At 41.6% G+C, this 27553-nt stretch overlaps 1 protein-coding gene across 1 annotated transcript in view; it reads right to left on the bottom strand.

Annotated features, from left to right (window-relative positions):
• Window positions 1-27553, bottom strand: part of ADAMTS17 (ADAM metallopeptidase with thrombospondin type 1 motif 17) — a 161780-nt gene that overhangs the window by 68689 nt on the left and 65538 nt on the right. Inside the window, exons 8-11 of the mRNA XM_087972857.1 lie at window positions 18212-18317; window positions 5334-5474; window positions 3085-3235; window positions 13-114 (exon numbers count right to left, since the gene is read on the bottom strand). Of these exons, the coding sequence (XP_087828983.1) occupies window positions 13-114; window positions 3085-3235; window positions 5334-5474; window positions 18212-18317 (500 nt within the window). The remainder of the gene's footprint in view (window positions 1-12; window positions 115-3084; window positions 3236-5333; window positions 5475-18211; window positions 18318-27553) is intronic.

The following is a 27553-nucleotide window of genomic DNA, read 5'->3' as shown; positions in this document are numbered from 1 at the left end:
CAGGAGTTTTACCTTGTCAGCCCCACATTCTGTCCCATCCAGAGGAGGATCCAGTTTGGTTTTACAAGAGGCATCTCCTTCCACAAGACACCAGAGACCAGCACACATCAAATGCTGTCAGCAGAAAAGAGAAAAAAAATTGAAATTACTTTGCCTGGAGATGCCACTATTGCAAAGAAAAAGGCACAAAGCTTCATTAAGCCTCTCTGAATTGAGCGTTATCTGATTTGTTTTTTAGTTTTTACAAATACGTTTTCAAAAAAAGATATCCACATGGAATAACTAACCATGCACCAAAAAACCAAGCATAACCTCAAATTCAGAAATCAAAGTATTCCTCTACGGAAGGATGAAAGAAGGGGAGAGAAAGAATTTAAATTGCATTCATGTTAACTGTGGTTAATATAACTTTGAAGAAACTGCTGGATAAAATGCAATAGAGAGTCTGACTCTCAGATTATTAGTTGCAATGATTTTTATTTCAAAATTCTAATTTGCAATAAAATGAATATTGGCTTGCATTTGTGCATACATTTCATCCCAACCAGTAATGGGATTCAAAAATTTTTACTACCGGTTCTGTGGATGTGGCTTGGTGGGCGTGGTGTGGCTTGGTGGGCGTGGCAGGGGAAGGATACTGCAAAATCTCCATTCCCACCCCACTCCAGGAGAAAGTTACTGCAAAATCCCCATTCCCTCCCCACCCCTCTAACCTGCTTTCCAGCTCCATCTTCCTATGCAGGGCAACAAAAGAAGACCCAGCCAATCAGCTGGGACTCGGGAGGCAGAGAACAGATGGGGCTGGGGCCAGTCAGAGGTGGTATTCCAAACTACTCAAAATTTCCACTACTGGTTCTCCGAACTACTCAAAATTTCCGCTACCGGTTCTCCAGAACTGGTCAGAACCTGCTGAATATCACCTCTGATCCCAATGTAAGGGACAATTCATGAAATAGCTACAAAGCAAGTATTTTCTGTTTACTCTGCACTTTATGGTGAGATGGACGGCAGACAAATTTAATAAACGATTTTTAAAAATTATTTATTTTTTAAAAAAGTAAATACCACCTGAATTTTATTCTGTGGGCCATTGTGCACACAGAAAGGTGACAATAAAAGTTAGCTTGCCTTTTCTTACCCTACCCTACCCTATCTTATCCTATCCATCTTATCTCACCTTATCTTTGATACTGCAAAGGTTAGGGGAAACCCAAGAAAAACCTGTATGCCCAGCTACTGAAACCAACTATGCTTCTGGACTTTGGTGTTTTACAAATGTTTCACACACAAAAAAGTCATGTTCAAGAATTCCTTGAATAAGAAAATCCAACATGGAGAACTAAAAAATAAAACAAATAATTAGGAGCATCAACGGAGGAAGACAAAGTTGTTTCTCCCTAGAAAAATCATTGGAAAAGTTCTTTATTTTAGTCCCTTGTCCCAGGATAATCTTTCAAGACATACTTTCAGAGATTCTGTCACTAGTAACAGGTTTGGTAGTCCTCTGAGAAACACGAGTTAACTTTCTTACTTTCCGAAGAAAACAAACCTTCCCTTTTTTCATGTTTCTCAAGGAGCTTGCCAGGATCAACATAAATAAAGTAGAACGGTTAGGATTTGAAACTCAAGCACACAATCCAAGCTTTATTTTATTACTTTGGCACATCTTTTTATGCAATAGGGAAAAGTAGAAAAAGTACAGCTGATTTTCGTATCAGATTTTAGGTAGCTGAATTTCTTTTTTATGATAAGGAAGATGGAGGAACTATTGAAACAAAGGGCTGGGCTAAACCAAGAGTACACAACTTTTTCCAAATCTTGCAGGAACGGAATGGCGGGTGGTGAATACAGCCATAAAGTCACTTTGGTAACCTGGGGATGGTTTGGGGGACAGGTGGGCAGGCTCCATTTTGAGTCTTTTTGATTATTTATGAGTCCACTGCCTGTCAGCTTTTGAAGCCATGTTGAGATTCGATGCTCTCACGCTGCCACAAGCCTGAGAAAGTGTGGGGGGGGGGATTTCAAATTGAGTATCTCTAAGTAGACAAAATAAAATTCTTTTGCTAGTCCAAGGTCATTGAATATGGTGCAGAATGAAATAAGAACCTTACTTTAGAATGGGTCGTGATTGGGGCATGTGATGCGATGACGGCCAAGGGGGGAAGGGGTGGATTTGTAGTTTTGAATATTGCAAAGAAGCCCGAAAACTTTCAGATTCGGGATTCCACAAATGTGCCAGTTACTATCTTAATAAAAGAATCTTTGAGAAGATGTCTGTCTTGGAGTTATTGGCTGGAAAGAGGGTTGCTGGAGTGCTGACACTGGCAGCAGTAAAGATCCATAATGAAGCTTCAGTCATTTAGCACAGGGGTCCCCAACCACCGGTCCGCGGACCGGTACCGGTCCGTGAAACAAGTCCTACTGGGCCGCTGGCTTGCTGGGCGCCGCCATCTTTTTTGATGAAAAAGTGCTTCCGGTGAGCTTTTCCGGTGAAAGCTCACCGGAAGCACTTTTCATCAAAATAGCGGCGCGCGCTTCGTGAGCTTTCCGGGTAGAAAGCCATTTCTACCGGAAAAGCTCACGAGCTAGCGCGCCGCCATCTTTTTGATGAAAAAGTGCTTCCGGTGAGGTCACCGGAAGCACTTTTTCATCAAAAAGATGACGGCGCCCAGCTAATGCCGGTACCGGGCCGCGCCATAAAAAAGGTTGGGGATACCGGGCCGCGGCGTAAAAAAGGTTGGGGATCACTGATTTAGCAATTCACCCTCTGCAGGTTAAGCAATTAATATATTTTGGTGCATTACGTTCTGACATATTACACATCAGTTTTTTAAAACAAGGGAAGTGTGACATTAAACAATGTTTAATATCACAATATAATAATAATATCACAATGTTTAATGTTCCATATTTTTAGTTTTTATATGTTGCAAAAAAAAATACTCTCTCAAAAGCAAAAAGAGATGTTTCCTACCACTTTTTTTTTTAAAGATTGCCCCAGCAAGAAATCTCTGTTCTATGATCCCACATAAGGCTACCATTTTACCAAAAGTTTGTTATCTGCTCTTTCATGATCCATATTACCTCCATATTCTTACAGAAAGTTGTGTTGGTTCCAAAGAGGATCTGGCATTGCTCATCTGCGCTATAATGCATCCCTGGGAGTTTATAAGGCAGGCGGACAGCATAGCGGCTACGTGGGTCTGTTACCAGCAAACAATTGCTGACTTTAGACCTAGAGAATCAAAAGACATGTAGATTATGCTTGGCCATCTCTGTTGCAACACACAATCTGCTAGTAAATTATATTATTTATTAAGCTTCTTCACATTCAGAAAATAACATTTGGATCTACCAAGCAGAGGTGGTATTCAGCCAGTTCTGACAGGTTCTGGAGAACTGGTAGCGGAAATTTTGAGTAGTTCGGAGAACTGGCATATATCACCTCTCCTTGGCCCTGCCTCCATCTATTTGCTGGCTCCCAAGTCCCAGCCGATTGGCTGGGTCTTCTTTTGTTGGCTTGCACAGGAGAATGGAGCTGGAAAGCAGGTTAGTGGGGTGGGGATTTTAACAGTATCCTTTCCCTGTCACGCCCACCAAGCCACGCCCACCAAGCCACAGCACACCCACCAAGCCATGCCATGCCCACCAAGCCACACCCACAGAACTGGTAGTAAAAAAAATTTTGAATACCACCACTGCTACCAAGAATGCTAAATGTGGTTTACATTATACAGTAAATTTTACAGCCAACATTAAAAGCACTAGTACATGAGTGCTGCGATGGCTTTGAGGGGGAGCTCTTGCCTCACAATCAGGAGGCTGTGAGTTCGATCCTAGGTAGAGACAGATATTTCTCTCTCTGGGCACAATGAGAATATATCTGCTGAAAAAAACTCCACATTGGAGACAGGAAGGGCATCCGGCCAGTAAACATTCAGCTCCATTCAGTTGCCCAGACTCCACCCTGCAAGGGATTACGGGGTCATTAAAAGAAGATTATGATTAAAAGCACTTTGTTGTTGTTGTTAGTTGTGAAGTCATGTCTGACCCATGGACAATGTTCTTCCAGGCCTTCCTGTCCTCTACCATCTTCTGGAGTCCATTTAAGCTCACGCCGACTGCTTCAGTGACTCCATCCAGCCACCTCATTCTCTGCCTTCCCCTTCTTCTTCTATTGCCCTCAATCTTTCCCAGCATTAGGCTCTTCTCCAGCGAGTCCTTCCTTCTCATGAGGCAGCCATAGTCTTTGAGTTTCATCTTCAGGATCTGGCCTTCTCAAGAGCAGTCAGGGTTCATCTCCTCTAGGACTGACCAGTTGGATCACCTTGCAGTCCAAGGGAGTCGCAGGAGTCTTCTCCAGCACCAGAGTTCAAAGGCCTCGATTCTTTGGTGCTCAGCCTTCCTTATAGTTAAAAGCACTAGTACATCAATAAACACCAGGGCATTTCAAAACAACAAAGACCTCTGTGGAAAATACCAGGGCTACTGACTGCAATTTTAAGAGGTACCCGTGAAATTAAATTCCTGCTTGATGATAACCTCAGATTATAATTCCTGCTTGATGATAACCTCAGATTATAACGGAGGATATTTGCTCTTTTGCTTATCAACGGATTCTGGTGAACAAATACCACATCAGCTCTAAAGGCTGGATAGAAACAGGCAGTGACTTTAGGAATTAAATTGAAAATGATGGCAAGGATGTAACTGCCTCTCAATCTTCTCCCTCTCCTGCACATCCTTGGAACATGCCGTCTAATCACACCTTCTCCATCTACCACATCAAGAAGCAAAATCACGCTCTCCATTTCTTCATTCTAATGGGTTGGCAATGGTACAAGGCGCGGAAATACTGGATGCTGCGACATGAAAGTGCAAGATAAGTTTTACTTGACGGTACAGAGGGGAGGTAGATCCTTCCCTGAGCTCAGTTTGGCTCAGAGATTGAGAGGGATCACCGGAGAATCTCAGGTTTCGGTTATTTTTGCCAACACTTGCTGAAACATAGAAGCAGATACTTATTCCCAACTGAAAGAGCCATTCAGAAGCGCCCTGACATATTTCCTGTCACAAAATATGGGCAGAATTTGAAGTAAAAATGACAACAGCTCCAGGATACTTTTCAAGAAGTTGTCAAGACACTGACATTGGGTGAAAATAAAAGCTTCTGTTCTCCTGCCAATAATTTTTTTTTTCTGAAGGCCGGGATGCAAAAGCAGATCCAGTTTACCTTCAATACCCATCACTGAGAATTGTTCCTTATTTCAACCAAGAAGATAAAAGACTACTGACTATGATTCAAATGCTTTGCAGTTAGCAAATATTCTTACTTTAGAAACTTTTCAAGGTCATCTCGGCTGCAGGGAGACCAGGATAGGTCACTGGGATTTCTGCCCTTCACCCATTCTCCGGACATGATGTGAGATCTCCCAGCGCAGGACAAGTGATCGTCATCATGACTCATGCCCATGCTAAAAGAAGAGAGGAGAGAAAGAGAGGGAGAGAGGGTGGGAGAAAGGAAAAGAGGAAGAGAGTGAGAAAGAGGGGGGGAGAGAGAGGAAGAGAGAGAGACAGAGGAAGAGAAGAAGAAAGAAAGAGAGGGAGAGGGAGGGAAGAAGGGAAGAAGGAAGGAAGGACACAGGTAAACAAATACTGTGCCTAGGATTTGTAGATGCAGATTCTTAATCTTTTTTTAAAAAAAATTGAACAAAATACTTTTTTTAAAATAATACAACAAAAACAAAACACAATACTTAAATGTTGACCCAAAGCTCTGGAAAAGAGATTTTGAGTCAGATAACCTAACCAGCTGCTAGCTTAAGAGCTCATATAGTTTGTGTTCTGGAGTTATTCAAAGAGTATGTTACAGAATGAGAAATACTCTGAACTGAAGAAGCTTCTTGGATGAGAAGCAAAATATCTTCAAGGAAAAAATAAAATAAAAAAGAAAGTCCGGTTGCCTTTGGAAAAAGCATTTTTGGGACAGCCATGACCTGGACGACCAAGAATCTCCATAGACGTAAAGGAAAAATCATATTAATGAAACCGATCGTGGATGATCCAGTTGGTGGACCTTCTTGATCTGAAGCAGCATATGGCAGCCATAACATAATAGGAGAAGACATTACATATGTTTCTACTAAAAAGCGAAATGGCTTGTTAACAGCTGGGAGCCCAGTGCCTCAACAGATATGCATTCAGCAATACCCAGACCTCTTTATTCAGTGAAAGGCTCGTAAACCTCACTTAAACAATGCCTTGGTGTTTTGTGCACAGAGCTCTTGCGGTTGAAGTCATGTAATCCCTTCCTGAAATGAGCTGCTTTTTTTAAAAAAGGGAATTCTGGGAAAACTGTTCCTCTGAGCCACTTACAAAGACCTTTCTGTCTTCAGATTCAAAAGGCTAAAATAAGTGGGAGGTGCAAGGAATGTTATTGCCTTTTAGGTTGCCCAGCTCTATTCAAAGATATAATATTCTCAAGGCTGTACAGTTCATTACAACGTTAATTGATGCTAGTTAGCTTGCCCGTATTGCTTTGACCAAATAATCCTTCTTCTTCCAGGAATTGAGTATTGCTAATCTAGAGAAAAGAAGGACTAGGCTCTACGGGGGTGACACCTGATAGCAGTACTGCAGTATTTGAAGGGCTGCCACAAAGAAGAAGAGATCAACTTATTTTCCAAAGCACCAGAATGCAAGGCAAGAAACAATGGATGGAAACGAATCAAGGTGAGAAGCAACTTGGAATTAAGGATAAACTTCCTAACAATTAGAGAACAGCTTGAGAACAATGAACCAGTGGAACAGCTTGCCTTCAGAAGCTGTGGGTGCTTCATCTCTGGAGGTTTTTAAAGAAAAGGCTGGACTTTTCTGCTACTTGCCTGGAATGGAATAAGGTCTCTTGCTTAAGCAGGGGATTGGATTACAACAGTGGTCACCAACCAGTGGGCCAGGGACCACTGGTGGTCCATGAGAAAATTTTGGTGGTCCGCAGAGAAATGTCACCCCCAAAGCACCCCCCAAAGCAATTAATTCAGGCTGTGTGGGAACACAAGGCTGCTCCACCCACATGGCCCGTGGGAACACAAGGCTTGTGTCGCATTGTGAACAACACAAGGTAGTGAGGGGAGGGGGGAAAGGGTGGAGGGGGGGAAACTTGCCCCACTCAGCCCACGCGCTTTTCCTGGCCACTGGGCTGCTTCTTTCCGCTTCTTTCTTTTTCTGCTTTTAGCTGCATGCAAGGAAAGCAGCAAAAGTCTTTCTTTCTCTCCCCCAAACTCTGCCAGAAATGAGTCTTTGGGACCCTGCAAGGCATCCTGCTCCAAAAGGCGGTGCTGTCAAAGACTCATTTCTGGTGGAGTTTGGGGAAGAGAAAGAAAGACTTCTGCTGCTTCTGCTGTTTTCCTTGCATGAAGCCAAAAGTCTCTCCCCCGCCTAACAACGGAGCTGGAGACAGTATCCTGCGATCCCAAATAAAGAATGATCGATCGGTAGGAAAACTGGGTGGGGAATTTTCCTGCAGACTTTTTTCCTGCAGCCACCATCAGTCAAAAGCCATATTAGTGGTCCACGGGATTTAAAATTATGAGTTTGGTGGTCCCTGAGGTCCAAAAGGTTGGCGACCCCCTGGATTAGAAGATCTCCAAGGTCCCTTCCAGCTCCATTCTGATTGATTGATTCTCTCAGGATTTCTCCACAAATAGAATCTGCTTCCTACTAATCTTTTACTGGAAGGGCTCCAGAAATAGGATACAAGAACAGCTTTCTAGAGATCTCAGATTGGTTGCTTTGATTACACCCCCACCCTTTTGGGAAAAAAACAAAACATAAATTCAATACTTTCTGTCATTTGATATTCCCAAAGAGGATTCCCTGAAATGGGATGGGATTATTACAACAGTGTCTTACTTTCCGATGCAACCCATTCCTCCTCCTCTTCTTCTCGCACAAACCAATTCATAGCTAATTTCACCAATGCCAGGATTGGTGCAGCTTTTATAAAAATGGGGGAATTTGTTCATTCAATTGTGATGCTATCCAGATACCTTTTCCATGGATGGATATCAAGTTTAGGCAATCCTCGACTTACAACCTCGATTGAAAAGCGATATACAGTAGGTCTAACTGTCTATGGAGACTCTCAGTCATCCAGGCCAAGGTTGTCCCAAAGGTGTTTTTCAAAAGACAGCTGGGTTTTCTTGTTTTTATTCTTTTGAAAAACGTTTTGCTTCTCATCCAAGAAGTTTCTTCAAAATTTTTTCAGAACTCATCCAAGCTTCCTGGATGAGAAGCAAAACATTAAAAAAAAAAACTCCAAGAAAGTCCAATTTTTGAAAAGCACCTTTGGAACAGTAGGTCTAGCTTTAGTTTCTCCCTCCCCGCTCCACCCTCATCCTATACAGTGTTGGACTACAACTCCCATAACCCTTGGCCAACATCTGGCTGGAGAAAGCTGGCTTAGCTTCCAGATTAACGGTCTTGCCCCAAACCTCACAAGGATCAGCATTCTGCTTGATGAGAACATGCAGTTATAACTAACACAAACCTTTCTCTGTCTTATTAAAACAGTATTCCACCCCCACCCCACTTAGGGCCATCTCAAAACTCCACCCAGTGCCACAAAGCCATTTTCCCATCCCAATAAAACATTTATGGTTGGCTGTTTGGAAACATTCTACTTTCCCCCCCTTTTGGTCAATGTGCCTAAAATAAAATTTGGAAAAAAAAAACACACACACACACAAAAGCTTAAAATAAAGCTACAATAAAGCTTTGAAGGAAGAGGGATAAAGAGCTGTAATGTTCTCTAGGATATGTTCTACTTTCTGGAAGCTAGGAGGTTTTTGTTCAAAGCAGAAAGCCCCTGTTAGTCATATCACATCTTTTTGACTCATTTTTCTTTTCCTCGGTGGAGCTGAACATTAGGAACGTTACGGGGGTTTCATATTGAAGCGGCATTAACTGGAAGCGGCTGAACTGATTCAGCATGCTAAAATTATTTCATTTATTTCCTTTAGAACCAGGGACTTGAATTTGGACTTCGTGGCAGGGAGCTGAGAAGCTGGTTCAGGATCACCCGAGGTCAATTGACAGAACTCTCTTCAGATTTCGCTTTGCAAAAGCTAAAAAGGCTTGGCTAATCTAAAGGACGAGACCTTTACATTAGCCTGGCCATATCCCAATATTAACAGCCTGGCTTTCTAAGTTAGCTGGACTGAAACAAGGCGTTGTTTTCTGCCCAGCATGCTTCAAATTTCAGCTCTCGCTCTCGTCCCTGAAAGCAGGGATTTGGATTTAGGATGCCTTCCTGAAGTTAGGTCCCAGTTACATCAATCCTCAACCTTTTCTACGTGGGTTCTGGAAATTGAAGACCTCTTATATCATCTAGACTTGTCTCAGTCTGGGGAGGTTGCAAAGAAGGAGGTCTTGGGCGTGTTTGGTGCCTGATTGGCCTCCAAGCCTGTTTTATTTCTGTTTCTGAATTAGCCAGAAGTTCCTTCCATCCTTCCTGACCTTCTTCTAAGATGGCAGTCTTCCAATCTTTGAGGGGCAGTCACAGAGAAGAGAGGGTTGACCTAAGGCACGTGAGGGTAGGACAAGAAACAATGGATGGAAACTAATCAAGGAGAGATCCAACCAGAATTAAGGAGAAATTTCTTGATAGTTAGACCAATTGATCAGTGGAATAGCTTGCCTCCTGGAGTTGAGGATGCTCCATCACTGGAGGTTTTCAAAAATAGACTGGACAATCATTTGACCGAAGTAGTGTAGGGTCTCCTGGTTGAGCAAGAAGACTTAAGACCCTTCTATTCTTATGATTCTATGTTCTATAAGGCAAGGACTTAAGGTCTGGAAAACTATTTTGCAACAGAGAGATACAACTGGACTTCTGAAATGAGTGGACTCCATCTTACAGGCTGAATGGAACTGCGAGTTCTTTTTGAAAGAATCTAGTTGGAAGTCCAAAACCTTAAAATTGCCAAACTGGAAAAAGATACTGTGTTTAAACCATCTCATATGTTCTTGCCTGTAAAACTAGGAAGCATTTGTCCCAAAAACTACAGCAAAGAATATCTCCAAATTATGGGCTTTTAGCAGGATGGATGTTTTGTCTGGCATTATAACAACTGCTGTTTCTTCCAGAATCACAGAGTTCATCTATTCTCCTTGAAACCCACAATTTAAACGCACCCTTATTATTCACTTCAGTGGCAAAAGGCATAAAACAGAAAATTGACAGTGGTGAATTGTGCCTTGAATTGTATTCTGCACCCTATCAATTCTTGATTGGTTTCCTTCCTTTTCCTAGCTATTTACATGAGTGGTTTCTCTTCCACACTTTATTCAATTGCAGATAGGGGCCTGAGTGGCTTCTCTAGAATCCACCAATTTAGAATCTATCAGTTTAGTTTCCTCAACCAACTCCTTAAGCATTTCTCCCATCCAGTGTTTCTCAGCTTTTGAGATTTGAAGATGTGTGCACTTCAACTCTCAGAATTCTGGGAGTTGAAGTCCATCCATCTTCAAGCTACCATGGTTGAGAAACTCTGCTCTCATGCTTTCAGAGAAATGCCAGCTAAGCAACCTTTGTTTAAGTGCATCTTGCAGAGTTTTACTTTGACACTAGCACTGCCTGGAAAACTCTTAACTGTGCTGAAACTTGGGGAGAACAGCAGCCAACGGTCATCTTTGTTCAATCAACAGTTTTTGTGGCTCAGCAGTCTGTCCCTACTCAAGTTCATTCTGCTGAGTAAACCAAAGACACATTAAATAGCTAGCCTAAAATGAGCTGGCAAAACCAACCACTATTTTGTGCCAGAAAGATTCTGGTTCAACCTACAGTGACCTCGGCGAGTAATCAACTCTCACCCAAATGACGCAAGTCCAAGGAGGCTAAGAATTCTTGCTGTGCAATCTTTGTGAAGAGTGTTTCATTTCATCCACAATTTCATGGCTTCCAGCATCACTTCCCAAGTGGCTGATTGAATTGGAATCCAAGTTTTCTTTTCTTCCTCTTCCTCTTCTTCTTCTTCCTCCTCCCCCTCCCCCTCCTCCTTCTTCCAGATAAATTTTGTATTGGAATTCTTGGCTGAACAATGTTAGAACTAGAAGTTGAACTTGAGAAGGCAAATTTTCTAGTTCTGTTTTTTTAAAAGAACAAGGCAGAAATATGATGGAATTTATTTATAATTGAGTGAAGGCAACACTGAGATGGATCAAAAAGATGCTAATTATGCACCCCTAAAACTGGATAAATTATAGTGCATATACATCTGGATGCAAAATTAATAAAAACTGAAAATCTGTTGGACAGTTTTATAGCTACAATATCTCTGTTCTTGGTGTATTTCTTCCTGATGAAAGTCTAAGAGCCAAAAGGAACAGGAGGAGATGGAAATAAATGTATCGATTATTTATGACAATCTACTATAGATTCCCTCTTTGTTCCATAGTATAACAAGGACCAAACAGAAGGGCAGCTGGATCTTTATTTGTGGATCAGAACAAATTCATCTCAAAAGATTCTTTCTCCATTTACTGAGGGTTAAGTGAGTTTGGCTTTGTACAAGGTCTGAGGTCTAGACCACGCCTTGTTTCTCTTTTGTTATGATATCCATCTCAACCCACATTTGAGATTAATAAAAAGGATCTGTGTTATGCCCAAGGAAAATAAACAACAAAATAGGCTGATTAAAAATTAGGGATATGAAGAAGCTCTCCTGAGAAAATTTTCTCCTGAAACTCTTTGCTTTCTTGGAAATTCTGTTGGATGTTTCCAAGGAACAGAGGTCTCAGAATTTTGTTTTATGGGAAGCTGTTGTTCTATTTGGAAGGGTAACCTTTCCATCTACATCCAGAGAAAATATTGCCCTAGTATTATAGTTTAACTAGAATTGAGAATAGATAATGCATCTGGAACAGTTCATCTTGAAGTTAAGAAGTTAAAACTATCTCCAAATATCACTGAACTCAAAGAATAAACATTGGTGTTTGCAGGACATGGTCACCAAAGTCAAGATTTTGGACTCATCTGTGTGCAGCCAAAGATTTGTCTGGTTTATTTTTTAAATCTGCATCACAATTATGTTGTATATCAACAAACAAACAATAACAACCAAAAAAGCAGATGGAATCAATCACAATGTTGCAGATATCTTGACTCTTTGACCACACCCTGGAGACCCTGAGATGGACATTTTTAAAAAATACATTTATACATTTTTTTCTTTAATATACATAAGTGCATAATGAATAGTGTATTGTCTGGGTCAGTTTAAAAAGGAAAAAATTTTAACAGTCGAAAAATAGATATATGGTGGTCAAAAGCTAACCTGAAATAAATCCAGCAGAATTTACCTCATCCAAAAGACAATTAGGTACACTTTATGAAAATCACCACAAAGTATGAAGCTGCATAGTAATAAGGGGGAAAAATCCCCAAATATATTCATTTTGACTGAGCCCAAATGAGCTCTGAAAAATATGTTTTCAATTATCTATGGGTAGAATAATGAATAATTAAAAGAACAACAACAACAACAAAAATTTCCACTGTAGACGTAGAATGCCAGAAAAGCATAGCAGAGGGGAAGAGAGTAAGATTACTTAAAATATTCTTTCCATTGGATAGTGAAATGCAGGGGATAAAGCTCAAACTCCCCAATGAGTTGGACTGAGTGTTGGGACACTTTCAATATCAGAAGCTCTGGAAGAGATGGACTCAATAAACCGAGAAGGAACTTGAGGGAAATAAGTAAGCTTTACTTAAAAATTGAGACATCAAGATATTATTCTTGTCAATTAACTTTAGGAGCCATGGTGGTTGAAATGCAGTATTGCAGGCTAACTCTGCCCACTGCCAGCAGTTCGAATTCTCACCAGCTCAGGGTTGACTCAGCCTTCCACCCTTCCAAGGTCGGTAAAATGAAGACTCAGATTTTGGGGGGCAAGAGGCTGACATTTGTAAACTGCTTAGAGACGGCTGTAAAGCACTGTGGAGTGTTTTATAAGTCTAAGTGCTATTGCTATTAAAAACAAAACTTTATTAGCGTCAACATATCTTCTTGGGTCTCTTCCTTGTTCTGTTTTGTCGAAGCTGATGCAGAAAAGAAAGATCCGACTGATCAAAGTCAAGTGAATGAAACTTTCATGGACAATTGGAAAAGTAAGGAGGCTGTCATGGAGAACTAGTGTTTAACCCTCTACAGTAGCCTGAACAGAATATTCAGAATATTCTCCAGAACAGAATATTCCCATATTTTTCATAGACATTCCTATTTTCTCTCGTTCCCATCACCTATAGCTTGAAAGAACATAACATCTGCAGCCCACAGCTCAAAAACTTGTGTGCAACCTTGGAGTTGCCTCCAAATTGTGCCAAAATTGGGGGAAGTTCTTGAACAGAGATGGGGGGGGGGGGGAGATTCTTAAATAAACATGAGAAGCATATTTCATTAGTGTAATTTTTCAGTACTTGCTTCTTTTGAGTTCTTGTAAGCTCCTACTCTCTGATTTACACAGCATCTTCCACCATCCCTGAGGTCTCTGTTTTTGGCTTGGGGAGAGTATCTTAGGTAGTACTAAAATGTCTTTTCAGGTGTCTGGAAAAATTAACCAGATTGTTCTAATCTAGCTGGTTGTGATTCATTCAATAAATCTTGGTGCAGAACAAAGCTTAACTTTGTGGGATGCTCAAACTACAGATAGTGACTGGGCTCATCAGTGAAGAACTGCATCTCACCCGTGGTGAAAGTAGAACATTGAGAAGATGTTCTTGACTTTTGCCTTTAATGCCACAACGGTCATACATCATGTAATCTATAAGCAGCAGAGGCTCAATCCAAAAATCATGAGACTTTTTTTTAAAGATTCAAAGAATTGGAGGAGATACAATCTGACAGACAGAACAATGCAGCAAATTCAAGGGATAGAAGAAGTGATTACTTCGCTGGGTGCTATAGGGATAGATTCTCTAAACTGACAGCATACATATGGATTTTAGCTGCCTAACTTGGCGTATAAATAGGAAATGTTTCACAAAACAGAATAGGGGATATTTCAAACTACACCTGAGACTGTCACATCACAGTAAAGACCACTGCATGTAACCCATGTTGAAATTAGAATGAGAAGAGGGTTTATATTTATTGTTTTAAATGCAAGAAATGCCACCTGTGAACATGAACTGTCATCTGTAATAATCCCCTGGAGAAAAGAAGAGAATGAAACAAAACACCAACAATCACCTGATTGTCATGATGACATTCCATATATATATATATGCTTACCGTCTGTGTTTCAGCCTGAGCTGAGGAAAACCAGCATCACACATCTGGATAATTGCATTTTTGTTTTACTTCCTGTTTGGGGAATTGAGAAGACCAAGCTTGGATGCCCACGTCTATCATTTCCATCTTCCACAGAGAGGTTGGCTTGGGGATGTAATTTGGTCCAGGCCTTCTAAGGGCTGGAGGCCAGTTTTGCTCAAGATTGCTCTGTGTTCCTACAGATTTGAGCAAGACCAAACATCCAGAAACAAATTCCCTAAACAGTCATCAAGATCACCTACTCAGCCAGTGATGAATCATTGCCAGAAGTGATAGACTCAAATAAGAAAGGAGGGTCACATCTGCTTCAGCCTCCTATGCTAGAAAATTATTCACTTCTGATTACACATGAGCAGAAAAGAAGAACCGGGAAGAACGGGCCAGTGGTAGCAGATTAAATTGCAGGAGAGATGTCCATGCTACATTCCAATTTAATTCTTCAGGGAAGCCAAGAGAACTAAAAATAAATGTTTGCAATATAAATAAGCAAGTCCTCAGAAGCCCAGGGAGGCTAATAAGCAAGCATCATTTCCTTTTGTCATTAAACAAGGGTTTCCCGATTTCAGCAGTCCAAAGATTAATGTGTTATTAAGGCTGAAAACTGATTCAACAGCTCGGCATAATCTTGTCATCATTCACTTCTGTTCAAACAACCCCTGGTTTGGCTCAGGTATCTTTTGGTGTCAAAGACAGAAAAATCTCAGTATTTCTTTTCATCTTGTCAGATTATTTCTTGAACCTCCCTTTAAAGCTCCAGCAAAAACTGAGGAGGTTACATACTGTAGGTTTCTCATAAAAGCCACCCAGAATCTTTTTGGGAATCGGGTGGCTTCAAAAGATAATGAATAAATACCGACTAGCTGATTAATCTACCCAAATGATCAAGGCACCTACAACCACCAGTTCTTACTTTTGTCCTTGGAATCATTGAATCCACATCTAGGAAAACAAAAAAAAATATAATGTATAATAATCATGCTAGCTCTATAATCAGCAACCTTGGATTTTTGTATTTGGAGATGCTATTATTTTCATATTTGATTCCAAAATCTCAAATGACTAATCCAGAATCAACATCCATCCTCTTTTCCAAACAGTTATTTTGAATACTAAAAGGAGTAACAGGCACCCATCAATTACCTCCAAAATGAAGACTTCTTTATGAATGATTCACAGACTATCCATTAAGCATAAACACAAAGACACTTTTATGAAACCTCACTAATCTTACAGAAACTCTTGTGGCATCATTTAAAATGTTTCCCCTAAAAAGAAAATGTTCAAGATGTCCTCAGTGTTTCCCTTGGTGAAAAGTAGGAATAAGCCAAGAATTATTAATGATTTTATCCGCTGCATTGTTTTAGAACTGGTGAGTTTAATGTTTTTATGTTGTAAGCCACTCGGAGTCATTGGATTCAAGATGGCCAGCAAATAAATTTCATTTATTTGAAATGACATTTAAAAAGCAGAAGGAAACAACAGCCAATCTCCAGCCACCAACACCCTAATCAACCAATAGAAAACTACATCCAACCACATAAATACAAAGCATAAAAGGTAAAGGTTCCATTCGCACATACGTGCTAGTCGTTTCCAGCTCTAGGGGGCGGTGCTCATCTCCATTACAAAGCCGAAGAGCCAGCGCTATCTGAAGACGTCTCCGTGGTCATGTGGCTGACATGACTAAATGCCGAAGGTGCATGGAACACTGTTACCTTCCCACCAAAGTGGTCCCTATTTTTCTACTTGCATTTTACATGCTTTCGAACTGCTAGGTTGGCAGAAGCTGGGACAAGGAACAGGGGCTCACTCCGCTACGTGGCGCTAGGGATTTGAACCACCGAAACGCCAACCTTCCTGATCAACAAGCTCAGATTTCAATAGAAAGAAGTTCCCTGAGGATGGGCTCCAGCACAAGTCTGAAAGCTGGGAAGTATTAAACCTCTGGTCCCGATGACCAACCCAGATTGGCTATGTTACCCTGGAACATGTATATTTACCTCCATTTATAATTGTTGGCCAAGCAGGTAACAAAGATTCCAGGGAAATGATTGAAGCCGGGGAAACGGGGGCCCTTGTCAGTCAACAGGAGTGCTGATTTACCACCAGCTTGTCAGGTATTTAGGAAGCAAGGATTTGGCAATGCAAGGAAACAATAGCCAATGACACAATAGCCGGCCATCAACACTCCAAAAAAACAACAACTAAAAAGCCACACACAACCAGGCACCACGTAAATATTATGCATAGAATAGCCCAAAGCACACATTCTGGTTCAGAGAAATTCCCGGAGGATGGGCTCCAGCACAAGTCTGTAAGCTTGGAAAACTAAACCTCTGGTCCTGGTGAACGACCCAAATTGGCAGCATTACCCTGGGACATGTATATAAATTACAAAATAAATAATAGCAATAGCAATAGCACTTAGACTTATATACCACTTTATAGTGCTTTACAGCCCTCTCTAAGCAGTTTACAGAGTCAGCATATTGCCCCCAACAATCTGGGTCCTCATTTTACCCTCCTCAGAAGGACAGAAGGCTGAATCAACCTTGAATCAGTCAGGATCGAACTCCAGACTGCAGGCAGAGTCAGCCTGCAATACCACATTCTAACCACTGCGCCACCAGGGCTCCTAATGCAACATCCAATCAACTATAGCATTAGCATTAGCACTTAGACTTATATGCTGCTTCACAGTGCTTTTACAGCCCTCTCTAAGCAGTTTACAGAGTCAGCCTCTTGCCCCCAACAATCTGGGTCCTCATTTTACCCATCTTGGAAGAATAGAAGGCTGAATCAACCTTGTGCCTGGTGTGATTCGAACTGCCAAATTTTCAGGCAGGCAAATAAATTACAAAATAAATAAATTACAAAATGGCAGCCTGCTAGCTTGTTGTTTGTTGTGGCCAGGATAATAGACTCTCCTTCTCAATTATTCTGGGTTGTTGCAGAATCCCTTGTGAAGCAAAACAGCTTATAATATGCACTACAAGTCTCTGTACTTCACACATCTGGATAATTGCAGTTTTGTGTTACTTGCTGTTTGGGGAATTGAGAAGTTCAAGCTTGAATGCCCACATATCCTCTGATCTGGTCCTGGTGTACAACCCAGACTAGCAGGGTTATCCTGGGACATGTGTATTACATTTGTAATGAATTACAAAATAAATCAATAAATCCGATCAAACTATGTTATGATCCAAACTCCTGTGTTTCTTGAGGGTTTTCTCATAGGTTATCCTGGAGCAATATCACTCTCTTCCAACTAACAACTAAGTTTTTCCCCCTTTAAATCCATTTTTAGAAGGAATGCAACTTAAGAGTATCAGTTGTAGAGAACCTGTCTCTAATAGCAATAGCACTTAGACTTATATACCACTTTATAGTGCTTTCCAGCCCTCTCTAAGCAGTTTACAGAGTCAGCATATTGCCCCCAACAATCTAGGTCCTCATTTTACCCACCTCGGAAGGATGGAAGGCTGAGTCAACCTTGAATCAGTCAGGATCGAATCAGTCAACCTGCAATACCATATTCTAACCACTGCGCCACCAGGGCTCCTAATGCAACATCCAATCAACTGCAGCATTAGCAATAGCACTTAGACTTAGATACCGCTTCACAGTGCTTTCCAGCCCTCTCTAAGCGGTTTACCGAGTCAGCCTATCGCCCCGAACAATTTGGGTCCTCATTTTACCCACCTCGGAAGGATGGAAGGCTGAGTCAACCTTGAGCCTAGTGGGATTTGAACTGCCAAATTGTAGGCAGCTGGCTGCAGCAAAAGTAGCTTGCAGTACTGCATTCTAACCACTGTGTCACAGAGGCTCCTAATGCTAATACCGACTCAAACAATACTGCAAATGCTGACGTTGGCTCTTACTTGTGCCCCAGTTCGTGAGCAATGGTGAAGGCCAGGTTGAGTCCATTGTCTTCTGCAAGGACACACTTCCTCTTCAAGCTGCAGATTCCTCCAAGGTAAGCGATGCCTGAAGAAAATAAGAACAGTCTCCATCAAGGCCAGTACAGCACAGATGATCCTCAACATACCACCACAAAGGAGCCCAACATTTCTGTTGTGTAGTGAAACATTTGTTAAACGGGGTGTTTAACCCATTTCATGACCTTTCTTGCCACAGTTGTTAAGTGAATCACTGCAGTTTGTTAAGTTAGTAACACAGTCGTTAAGCAACTCTGGCTTCCCCATTGACTTTGCTTCTTAGAAGGTCATAAAAGTTGATCACGTGACCCCCCCTGGGACACTGTTATAATCATAAATATGAGACAGTTGCCAAGCATCCAAATTCTGATCACGTGAATATGGGGATACTGCAAAGGTTGTGAGCGTGAAAAAGGATTACAGGTCACTTTTTTCAGTGCCATTGTAACTTTGAATGGTCACCAAATGAACCATTGTAAATCAAAGACCACCTGTAAACAGTTTGTATTTTTATAATAGTACTTTCAGACAATTCCGAGGCCATTTAGATTTGCTTTAGCTTAGCTTCTCTGAATATCTCTATTTTTTTCTTTTAAAATGGGCGGTAGAACCCAAACAGATGAGAATGATAATACAGATATTAGTTATTGGTGTTATTACTTTTAGTATTTTCTCTTTTTGCCTTATGGCAATCTAATTATTTTTTGTGTTTTGTTACATTTGTTGCTGTTTATATAATATAATCGCTGTTTTTTAAATTAGTCTACTGTAGTTTTTTAGACTCCACTTTTGCATAGTTTTTCATAATAATTGTAGTCTTGTTTTCACTTCTTGTTTTCCATTTATCTACTCATATTTTACAACTAAGATTATCATCATCTTCATCTGAATGGATCTTCCTATCCATTCATCATTTCACCCATCTTTCTCTATTCTCTCTCTCTCGCTTTCTCTCTCTCTCTCATCTCTATTTACTTACCTACCTACCAGGAATTACAAAATTAAAATTAGGCATTTCAAAGAGGACACCAAACACTTTGTTTTCAGATTGTTATAATGGAATAACAGAGTTATTGTAGGCCATCTAGTCCAACCCCTGCCCAAACAGGAGACTCTACTACACCAGGGGTCTCCAACCTTGGCAACTTTAAGATTTGTGGACTTCAACTCCTGAATTCCACAGCCAGCAAAGCTGGCTGAGAAATTCTGGGAATTAAAGTCCACAAGTCTTAAAGTTGCCACGGTTGGAGACCACTGCTCTACACCATTTCTGAAAGATGGCAGGTTCTTAGGTACCAAGATGAAGATTTAACACAAGACAAGAAAGGAAATCGTGAGGTTAAACAGAATTAAATCACTTTAGCACATGGAAACCTGCCATTAACTTGATGGACAACATTTTTAAAAAGCAAAAAACGAAGGACTTTCTTGGAATAGTGGATCAAAATTCATATTCACAGAGAAGTAGGCTTAAGTGGCTATTTTTAAAAAGAAAATCCACAGGAGCAGGGATGATACAAGAAGCTAAACCATAACCTTGGAATAATATTTTTGCCTCTGGCAATGCCTTTTTTTAAGGTTTACAACAGATAACAACATAGCAATAGCAATAGCACTTAGACTTATATACTACTTCACAGTAGCTTCTCTAAGTGGTTTACAGAGTCAGCCTATTGCCCCCAACAATCTGGGTCCTAATTTTATCCAACTTGGAAGGATGAGAGGCTGAGTCAACCTTGAGTCTGGTGAGATTTGAACTGCCAAATTGCAGGCAGCCGGCAGTCAGCAGAAGTAGCCTGCAGTACTGCACTCTAACCACTGTGTCACCGAGGCTCATGGGAATGTCCCCAAAGACACGTTTTATGTTTGGGATTTTTGGAGGTTTAGTAAGTACAATCAGTGCATAGAACTATTTGAGGCATGCCACACATATTCTGCTTCCCATTAGGGCAAATACTCTTTCCAATTTTTGGAGTAACCATATCTCAGGTGTTGCATAGTGTATATGCATAGGGTATAGGGTTTCCTGTTTGGGGAGGGGGTTGGACTAGAAGACCTCCAAGGTCCCTTCCAACTCTATTATTCTTTGAACTGTAACTTAAGTGAGCTATGACATAAAACTGGATATGGAACATATTTTGCTTTGCGTCTGATCTCTGTGACATCTGGAAGCCACATCTTAAAAGAGAGGGGAATTTTTTTTTATTCCATAAAAATAAAAAGAAATAAAAAAAAAATCAAAGTTGAATGATATACTTATTAACCAACCAGTTCAATAGCACATGCAAGCTTTCAGGTTCTCCTTTCCAGGATATGGAGAAATGTCTCCTTGAACTCTACATTTTGTACAACAAATTAACCTTCCTCTCTTGCTTTCATGATCCCTCTCGGTCCACATTTCGAAAAGTTTCCTAGGTGACTCTGTGCAGAAAAATGCGGCATCTAAAAGTATTCCTTCCCCCAAGGCATAAATGCAATTCTATGTAAAAGACAAGACCAACCCAAAGGCAGCATTTCTATTTTAATTAGGACCTTATTTGGATCTTTTAAAAATCCTTTTTTTTCCCTCCCAAAAGACAAAGGGTCTATTTATTTGTAAGGAATGTTGCTCCCACAACAGAGGTGGCCTGGGCACCAGTTCCTATTTAGGAGAGTAAAAGAGTTGAGGCAACTATTTAAGAGCGGTTCTCTTTTTCCCACCATCATTTTTTTTTCTCAAAGAAGGCAATAAAGAGCAGATATCCTTTTGATGAGCATGGAAAACTGCCCAGTTTTTTATTTTATTTTATGGGAAATCGTTTCGCATGGAAGCTTAGGTTCAGAAAAAAGGGAAAAATTGTTTCATATTTTTGCTTTCCTGTGGAATAACTTCCAACGATGCCCAAGACTCTTTATTTCAAATATACTGACTGTAATTTTAGAAGAAGCAATAGCATGATTGTAAGCATGCTGTTGCTACTATCCTTCTAAAAATACATATACTCGTGTATTGCTCTAAACTTTAACAGCTTTGCCTGAGTTTTTAAAGTTTTTTTTTTAATAAAAACAAAAACATACGAAGAATGGTTACAGGCATTGGGTATATCTAGTCAGTCTAATGAAAAGGGAAGATATGGTAGCAGTATTTCAGTATCTGAGTGGCTTCTACAAAGATGAGGGAGTCAAACTATTCTCTAAAGCAGGTGTCCCCAACCACCAGTCCACGGACCGGTACTGGTCCGTGGAACAAGTCCTACCGGGCCGCTGGTTTGCTGGGCGCCACCATCTTTTTGATGAAAAAGTGCTTCCGGTGAGCTTTTCCAGGTAGAAAGCTCACCGGAAGCACTTTTCATCAAAAAGATGGTGCGCTAAGCTCTGAGCTTTTCCGGGTAGAAAGCCATTTCTACCGAAAAGCTCATCGAAGCTGGCGCCGCATCTTTTTGATGAAAAAGTGCTTCCGGTGAGGTCACCGGAAGCACTTTTTCATCAAAAAAAGATGGCGGCGCCCAGCTGATGCCAGTACCGGGCCGCGGCGCCCAGCTGATGCCGGTACCGGGCCACGGCATAAAAAAGGTTGGGGATCACTGCTCTAAAGAACTCGAAGACAAGACAAGAAACAAGGGTTGGAAATTAACCAATGGGAGAGAAGCAACCTAGAGAAGAGAAGTTTGCTAACGGAGTGAGCAATCAACCAATGGAACTGCTTGCCCTCAGACGTTGTGGGTGCTCCATCACAGGAGGCTTTCAAGAAGAGACTGGATAGCCATTTGTCTGAAATGGTATAGGGTCTCCCACTTGAGCAGGGATTGGATTAGAAGACCTCCAATTCCTTTCTAATTCTATTGTTCTATGTTCTAAAGCAAGGGTCTTCAGACTTGGCAAGTTTAAGATTTGTGGGTTTCAACTTCCAGAATTCCTGAGCTAACATGACTGGAGAAGGAATTCTGGGAGTTGTAGTCCACAAGTCTTAAAGCTGCCAAGTTTGAAGACCACTGTTCTAAAGCCAATTATGGTAAAAATAAGCCAAATAAGTTGCTCTTCTGTCTCTGCTTCACATTTTTAATTTTTTTCTGATGAGAAGATGAAGAAGTGTGTGGAACCCATGGAGTCAACACAAATGGGGAACACTATTCTATGAACCACCTGTAAAAGTGCAGTGAATGTAAGAGCTTTGCTGTCTTGAAGCACCACTGAAACGTTCATATTTGATGAAAAACTAGGTTCAAGGTGTCCTGATAATCCTTATTCATCTTAGGTAGTATACATTGGAATCAAGTTTGAATTTGTAGACTTGCCTCAATTGAGTCATCAACTAGGATATGAACACAACCTTCCAACACAAACTATTGCAACATACTGTGCAGAGGAGAGCAAAAAAGATGATTAGGGGGCTGGAGGATAAAACCTATGAACAACAGTTGCAGGAATTGAATAGGTCTGGTCCAGGGGCCTCCAACCTTGGCAACTTTAAGACGTGTGGACTTCAACTCCCAGAGTTCCCCAGCCAGTTGGCTGAGGAATTCTGGGAGTTGAAGTCCGCACATCTTAAAGTTGCCAAGGTTGGAGACCCCTGGTCTAGTCTAACGAAGGGTCTAGGGGTGCCATGATAACAGTCCTCCAATATCTTGGGGGTTATCACAAAGAAGAGGGATCAACTTATTCTTCAAAGCACCTGAAGGCAGAACAAGAAACAATGGATGGAAACTAACCAAGGAGAGAAGCAACCTAGAACTAAGGAGACATTTCCTAACAGCGATACAGTTAGCCAGTGGAAGGGCTTGCCTTCAGAAGTTGTGGATATTCCATCACTGGAGGTTTATAAGAAAAAAAGCAGCAGCCATTTGTCTGAAATGGTATAGTTTCTCCTACTTGAGAAGGGATTGGATTAGAAGCAGGGGAGGGCTGCTGGGGGTTTGGAGGGGTTCGGGAGAGCCCTTAGCTAAGATTCTATGCAGTAGGGAGAACCCCCAAATCCCACTCCTGCCTGGCCCTGCCCACCTCTCCCCTCCCAGGAGTCCCCACGCAGCCCGTTTTGGATGCAGGTAAGTGCAGGGCGTGCACAGAGGCTCAGGACGTGCACAGAGGCTCAGGGAGGGCAAAAAATGGGCCTCCCGGAAGTTCGGGAAGGTTGGAAATGGTCCCGTTTCCAGCTTCTGGAAAGCCTCCGGAGCCTGGGGAGGCCATTTTCACCCTCCCCGAGGTTCGAGGAAAGCCTCCGGAGCCCAGAGAGGAGAAAAACGCCCCACCCACCATGGTGCAGAAGGCCAATTAGGCCACGCCCACCAATGCCACGCCCACCCAGCAACCAGGCAGAGAACCCTTTGCTACAATTTTTGAAGTCCACCCCTGATTAGAAGACCCCCAAAGTCCCTTTTGTTATTCTGTTATACCGGATGCTAAGTAATATACTCCCCATCACACATCCATCACACACACCGTTACCCTCTGCTTTATCAAAGCACAGCATGTAGAGTTCTGGAATCGTTTAATATAAAGTACCAACTTGAGCTAAATTTAATTGGCACGATAGAAAGAAGGGAGTTATTTCAACCTCCCTCCCCCCCAAAAAAACCCAGAGAAATGGTTAGAAAATCCTCTCGCTATTAGCAACACACTCCTAATTAGTAAGTCAAATCCAAGGCAGAGGCCTTTCTTTGACAGGTTTTAGTAATGTTGAACAGCAGTTTGCAATTTCAGATCCAGAGTGGGATAAAAATGGCCTTCACGGGTATTCCTACACTACAGGAAAACATGTGAATTTTAGTGATTAAGAGACTGGACTAGGCAGAGTATGGAAAAACTCACACAAGGCTTTTATCAATAAATCCCACAGAATCAATTCCTTTAACTATCAGGTATTTCCTGCAGCATCTGGAGGTAGGTACAGCAGAACTCCGTGTGAAATTCAGCTGAGTAATACGATGACCTGAAATATTCTGAAATAGATTAGCCAAATCCAAAAATTGCAGATAAATCTTGCCTTTGACTGTGCAGAAGTCTATTCTCAGAAAATAAGATGTTTCTCCTTTTTTTTTCTATGCCAGAACCACAGCACCTCACTCATAATGGCATTACATTTCTTATTTTACCAGTAAAAGCTCTTTACTATATATCTATAAGATCTTGGGTTGGTCACGACACGATTCTCACCATTTAATTTTTGCCCTTTTTACCTCTGTCTCTCCCTACCCACCCATTCTTCCCTCCTTTCATTAATCAACCAATTCATTGTATTTTGTTTTAAACAAAGTTCTAAAACCCCAGGGTACTTTCCATACACTGTGGTTTTAACTCTAATTCCTCACACACCCCTCCATCTCACATCATATGAAACTGGGCTCACAGTCCTGCTTCCTGAATTGCCACCATTCCTGGAGGGTAGGAAGGAGGAAGGAAAGAAAGAAGGAAGGGAAAGAGAAAGAGAGAGAGAGAAAGCAAGAGAAACAAAAGAAAAAGAACAAAAAAAGAGAAAGAAAAAAGAAAGAAAGAAAAAGCAAGCAAGTAAACAAGCAAGCCAGCAAGAATGAAAGAAAAAGAAAGAAATGTAATTGTTAGCATCCACCTTTCCACCCTACATTTTTCATTCATATTGTGTTCATCTGCCTGAGTGTGTGTTCAAAATAAAATGAAATGAAATGAAATAATAAAATGAAATAAAAAGATTAGGAGGTGTAACTGTGCATCCCTGCTGTGCAAGAATCACACCTCTTTCTCTTAAAGAACCACTGTTAGCTGTGATGGTAGAACAGCATGGCAAGCCCAACTCACAATAGCCTTACCCAGTGGTGGGATTCAATTTTTTTTACTACCGGTTCTGTGGGCATGGCTTATTTGGTGGGTGTGGCTTGTTGGTCATGTGACTGGTGGGCGTGCTGGGTGGCCATGTGATTGAGTGGGCATGGCCAACTTGATGTCACTCACATCAAGGGGTGCCTTGCCTGGCCTCTCATCGCCTCAAAGAGATACAATTTCCCTCCCTATTTACTACTACTGAACATCCAAAATACACTATTTAATCCTATGGTACGTATGCCATATGTGTACATACATATTACATAGTATAGTGTGTGTATAGGGCCTATGGTTGAACCCCTTTATGTATAGAGAGGGGGTGGGTGGGGGGAGAGCACAAATGGGGAAATGATTTTCTTAAATCATAGATCAGGAAGCAAGGTGAGATCAAAGTTTGGTGTCACACTTTACTTAAAGCACACACAAAAAAAGTCCAGAGTTTATAAATTCTTCTTTCTACAGAGATTGTGAACTGTTTGGAAGGATTAACTTTGAGTTGGGGGACATGAAAGGAGCCTCCGCGAAGAATGTGTGCTGTCACATTAGGGTGTCCCCCGGGCAACAGCTTAAAGCTGGCTAATCCTTTCGATCCAGAATCACAGCGAGGGGCTCATTCCCACCAGTGACAAACTTTGGGTTTATTGATTTTAGGTTGATTGATTGATTGTGTGCCATCCAGTTGTTGTTGACTCCTAGTGACCATATCGACTGATCACTCTTTTCCTTGCCCGGTTAGGTTGCATAGACATCCTATCTGTCAATGACTTCTTCCGCTTTAACTGCAACAATACAAGAGCACACAACAGATACAAACTCAAAGTAAACCTCTCCAAACTTGATTGCAGAAAGTACGACTTCAGCAACAGTGGACAATGCCTGGAATGCACTACCTGACTCTGTTGTCACCTGCTCAAACTCCCACACTTTTACCCTCAAACTAACCTCTATTGACCTCACCCCATTCCTAAGAGGTCTGTAAGGGGAGTGCATAAGTGCACCATCGTGCCTACCGTCCCTGTCCTATTGACCCCATTTATTCACACCTATTTCCTGTATTCTTATTCATGTTTATACTTATACCTATTATCTTGTAAGCGATTGACAAATCAAATCAATAAATAAAATAAAAGATCTTAACTCACCCCAGGTGATTGGAGAACTGGGTAAGAACGGGGACAACCACAAGCTTGAAAGAGGTGACAGCTACCCAAGTCAAAGGTATTCTGCCCCAAAAGCAAATATTTATTGGACAGTGTTGTGATTCACCAGCAGCAGGTGCGGAAGGCTGAGGTCTCGGAGAGCGAGGACTCAGATCAGGGGCCTGCGTGTGATGCAGGGATGGGGCCAGGACCACCAGGGAGTGGAGCATTGCCTTCGGAGATTGTGGAGCCTGGCAGCAGCGATGAAGAGGTCTCTGAGGAGCCTGTGCCCAAAACGCATGCACACAGGGCTTCTCGAAGGAAAGAGCAGCTGCAGCAGCACGGGTGACTCGGGAGTAAGGCTGCAAGGTAATGGCCCCTCCCTCAAGAGATAGAAGCCAGCTGAGAAACCTGAGTTCTTTGCAGGAAACAAAGACGTTTTTGCACTCAAGCCTTGTGGACGTTTGGAATATCTTGGTTGGTATTTGGAGACTCTTTATGTTTGAAATCTTTCTTAGTAACTTTATCTAGTGTTCTTGGCAACCTTGCACTGCCTTGGCAAGGCTCGTTCTTATCAAAGATAATTAATTTGAAACAGCCTTTTAACCATGAAGGAATGGAATTCGTAAAGAATCATTAAAAGGGTTTGCTGTTACGTCTGCTTCGTATTTGTTTCCTTGGAACAAGGTTTGGGTCAGAACAGACAAGGAGGGAAAAAAGTGACACAAATCCCAGGGCAGGCACAGAAAATGAAAATGATGTACTAATAGCTGGAGAAGGCTCCATTGAGAAGGGAAAAGAGCGATGGCAAGACAATTTATCATGGAAAAGAACTGACACCACCATGAGGTTGCAAGGCCACTGGCTTTTCTTACTGGCAATTGTTTGGATTTGGACAAATTCAGCAGATCTTGCATATGGATGCCAGAAAGAATTATGCTTCCCATTGCAATAATGTCACATCGCAGGAAATTTTCTATTTAGTTTATTCTAAACAAATAATCTATCCAGAACCCATAGGAGTTATAAAACATTCTAGACCCGTGGCGGCATGCATTGCCCAGCTCAGTTCTACTGGCCAGCTGGCCTTCGGGTCTCTGCCACGCATGCACATGTGGGGAGGGCACGCATGCACGGAGGCACATGCATGCAGGGGCACACTTATGTACAGGGGGGCATGTGCATGCATGGGGGGGCCGACTTGCATTTTGGTTATGTGCGCATGCACGCTTTTGGCACTCGGGGCCCCAAAAGTTCACCATCACTGTTCTAGACAGCAATCCCATAATACTGGATTTGTCCAGAACATTTCATTATAAACAGCTAGCTGCACCCTTCCCTCTTAAGCAGCTGCTACTTAAAAGGAAGAAGAAAG

The sequence above is a fragment of the Notechis scutatus genome, chromosome 11 (assembly GCF_049901735.1).
Source record: "Notechis scutatus isolate UNSWTSFEM ecotype Mainland chromosome 11, rNotScu1.2, whole genome shotgun sequence".
NCBI classification, from domain to species: Eukaryota; Metazoa; Chordata; class Lepidosauria; order Squamata; family Elapidae; genus Notechis; species Notechis scutatus.
This window is presented reverse-complemented; position numbering and strand designations above follow the sequence as displayed.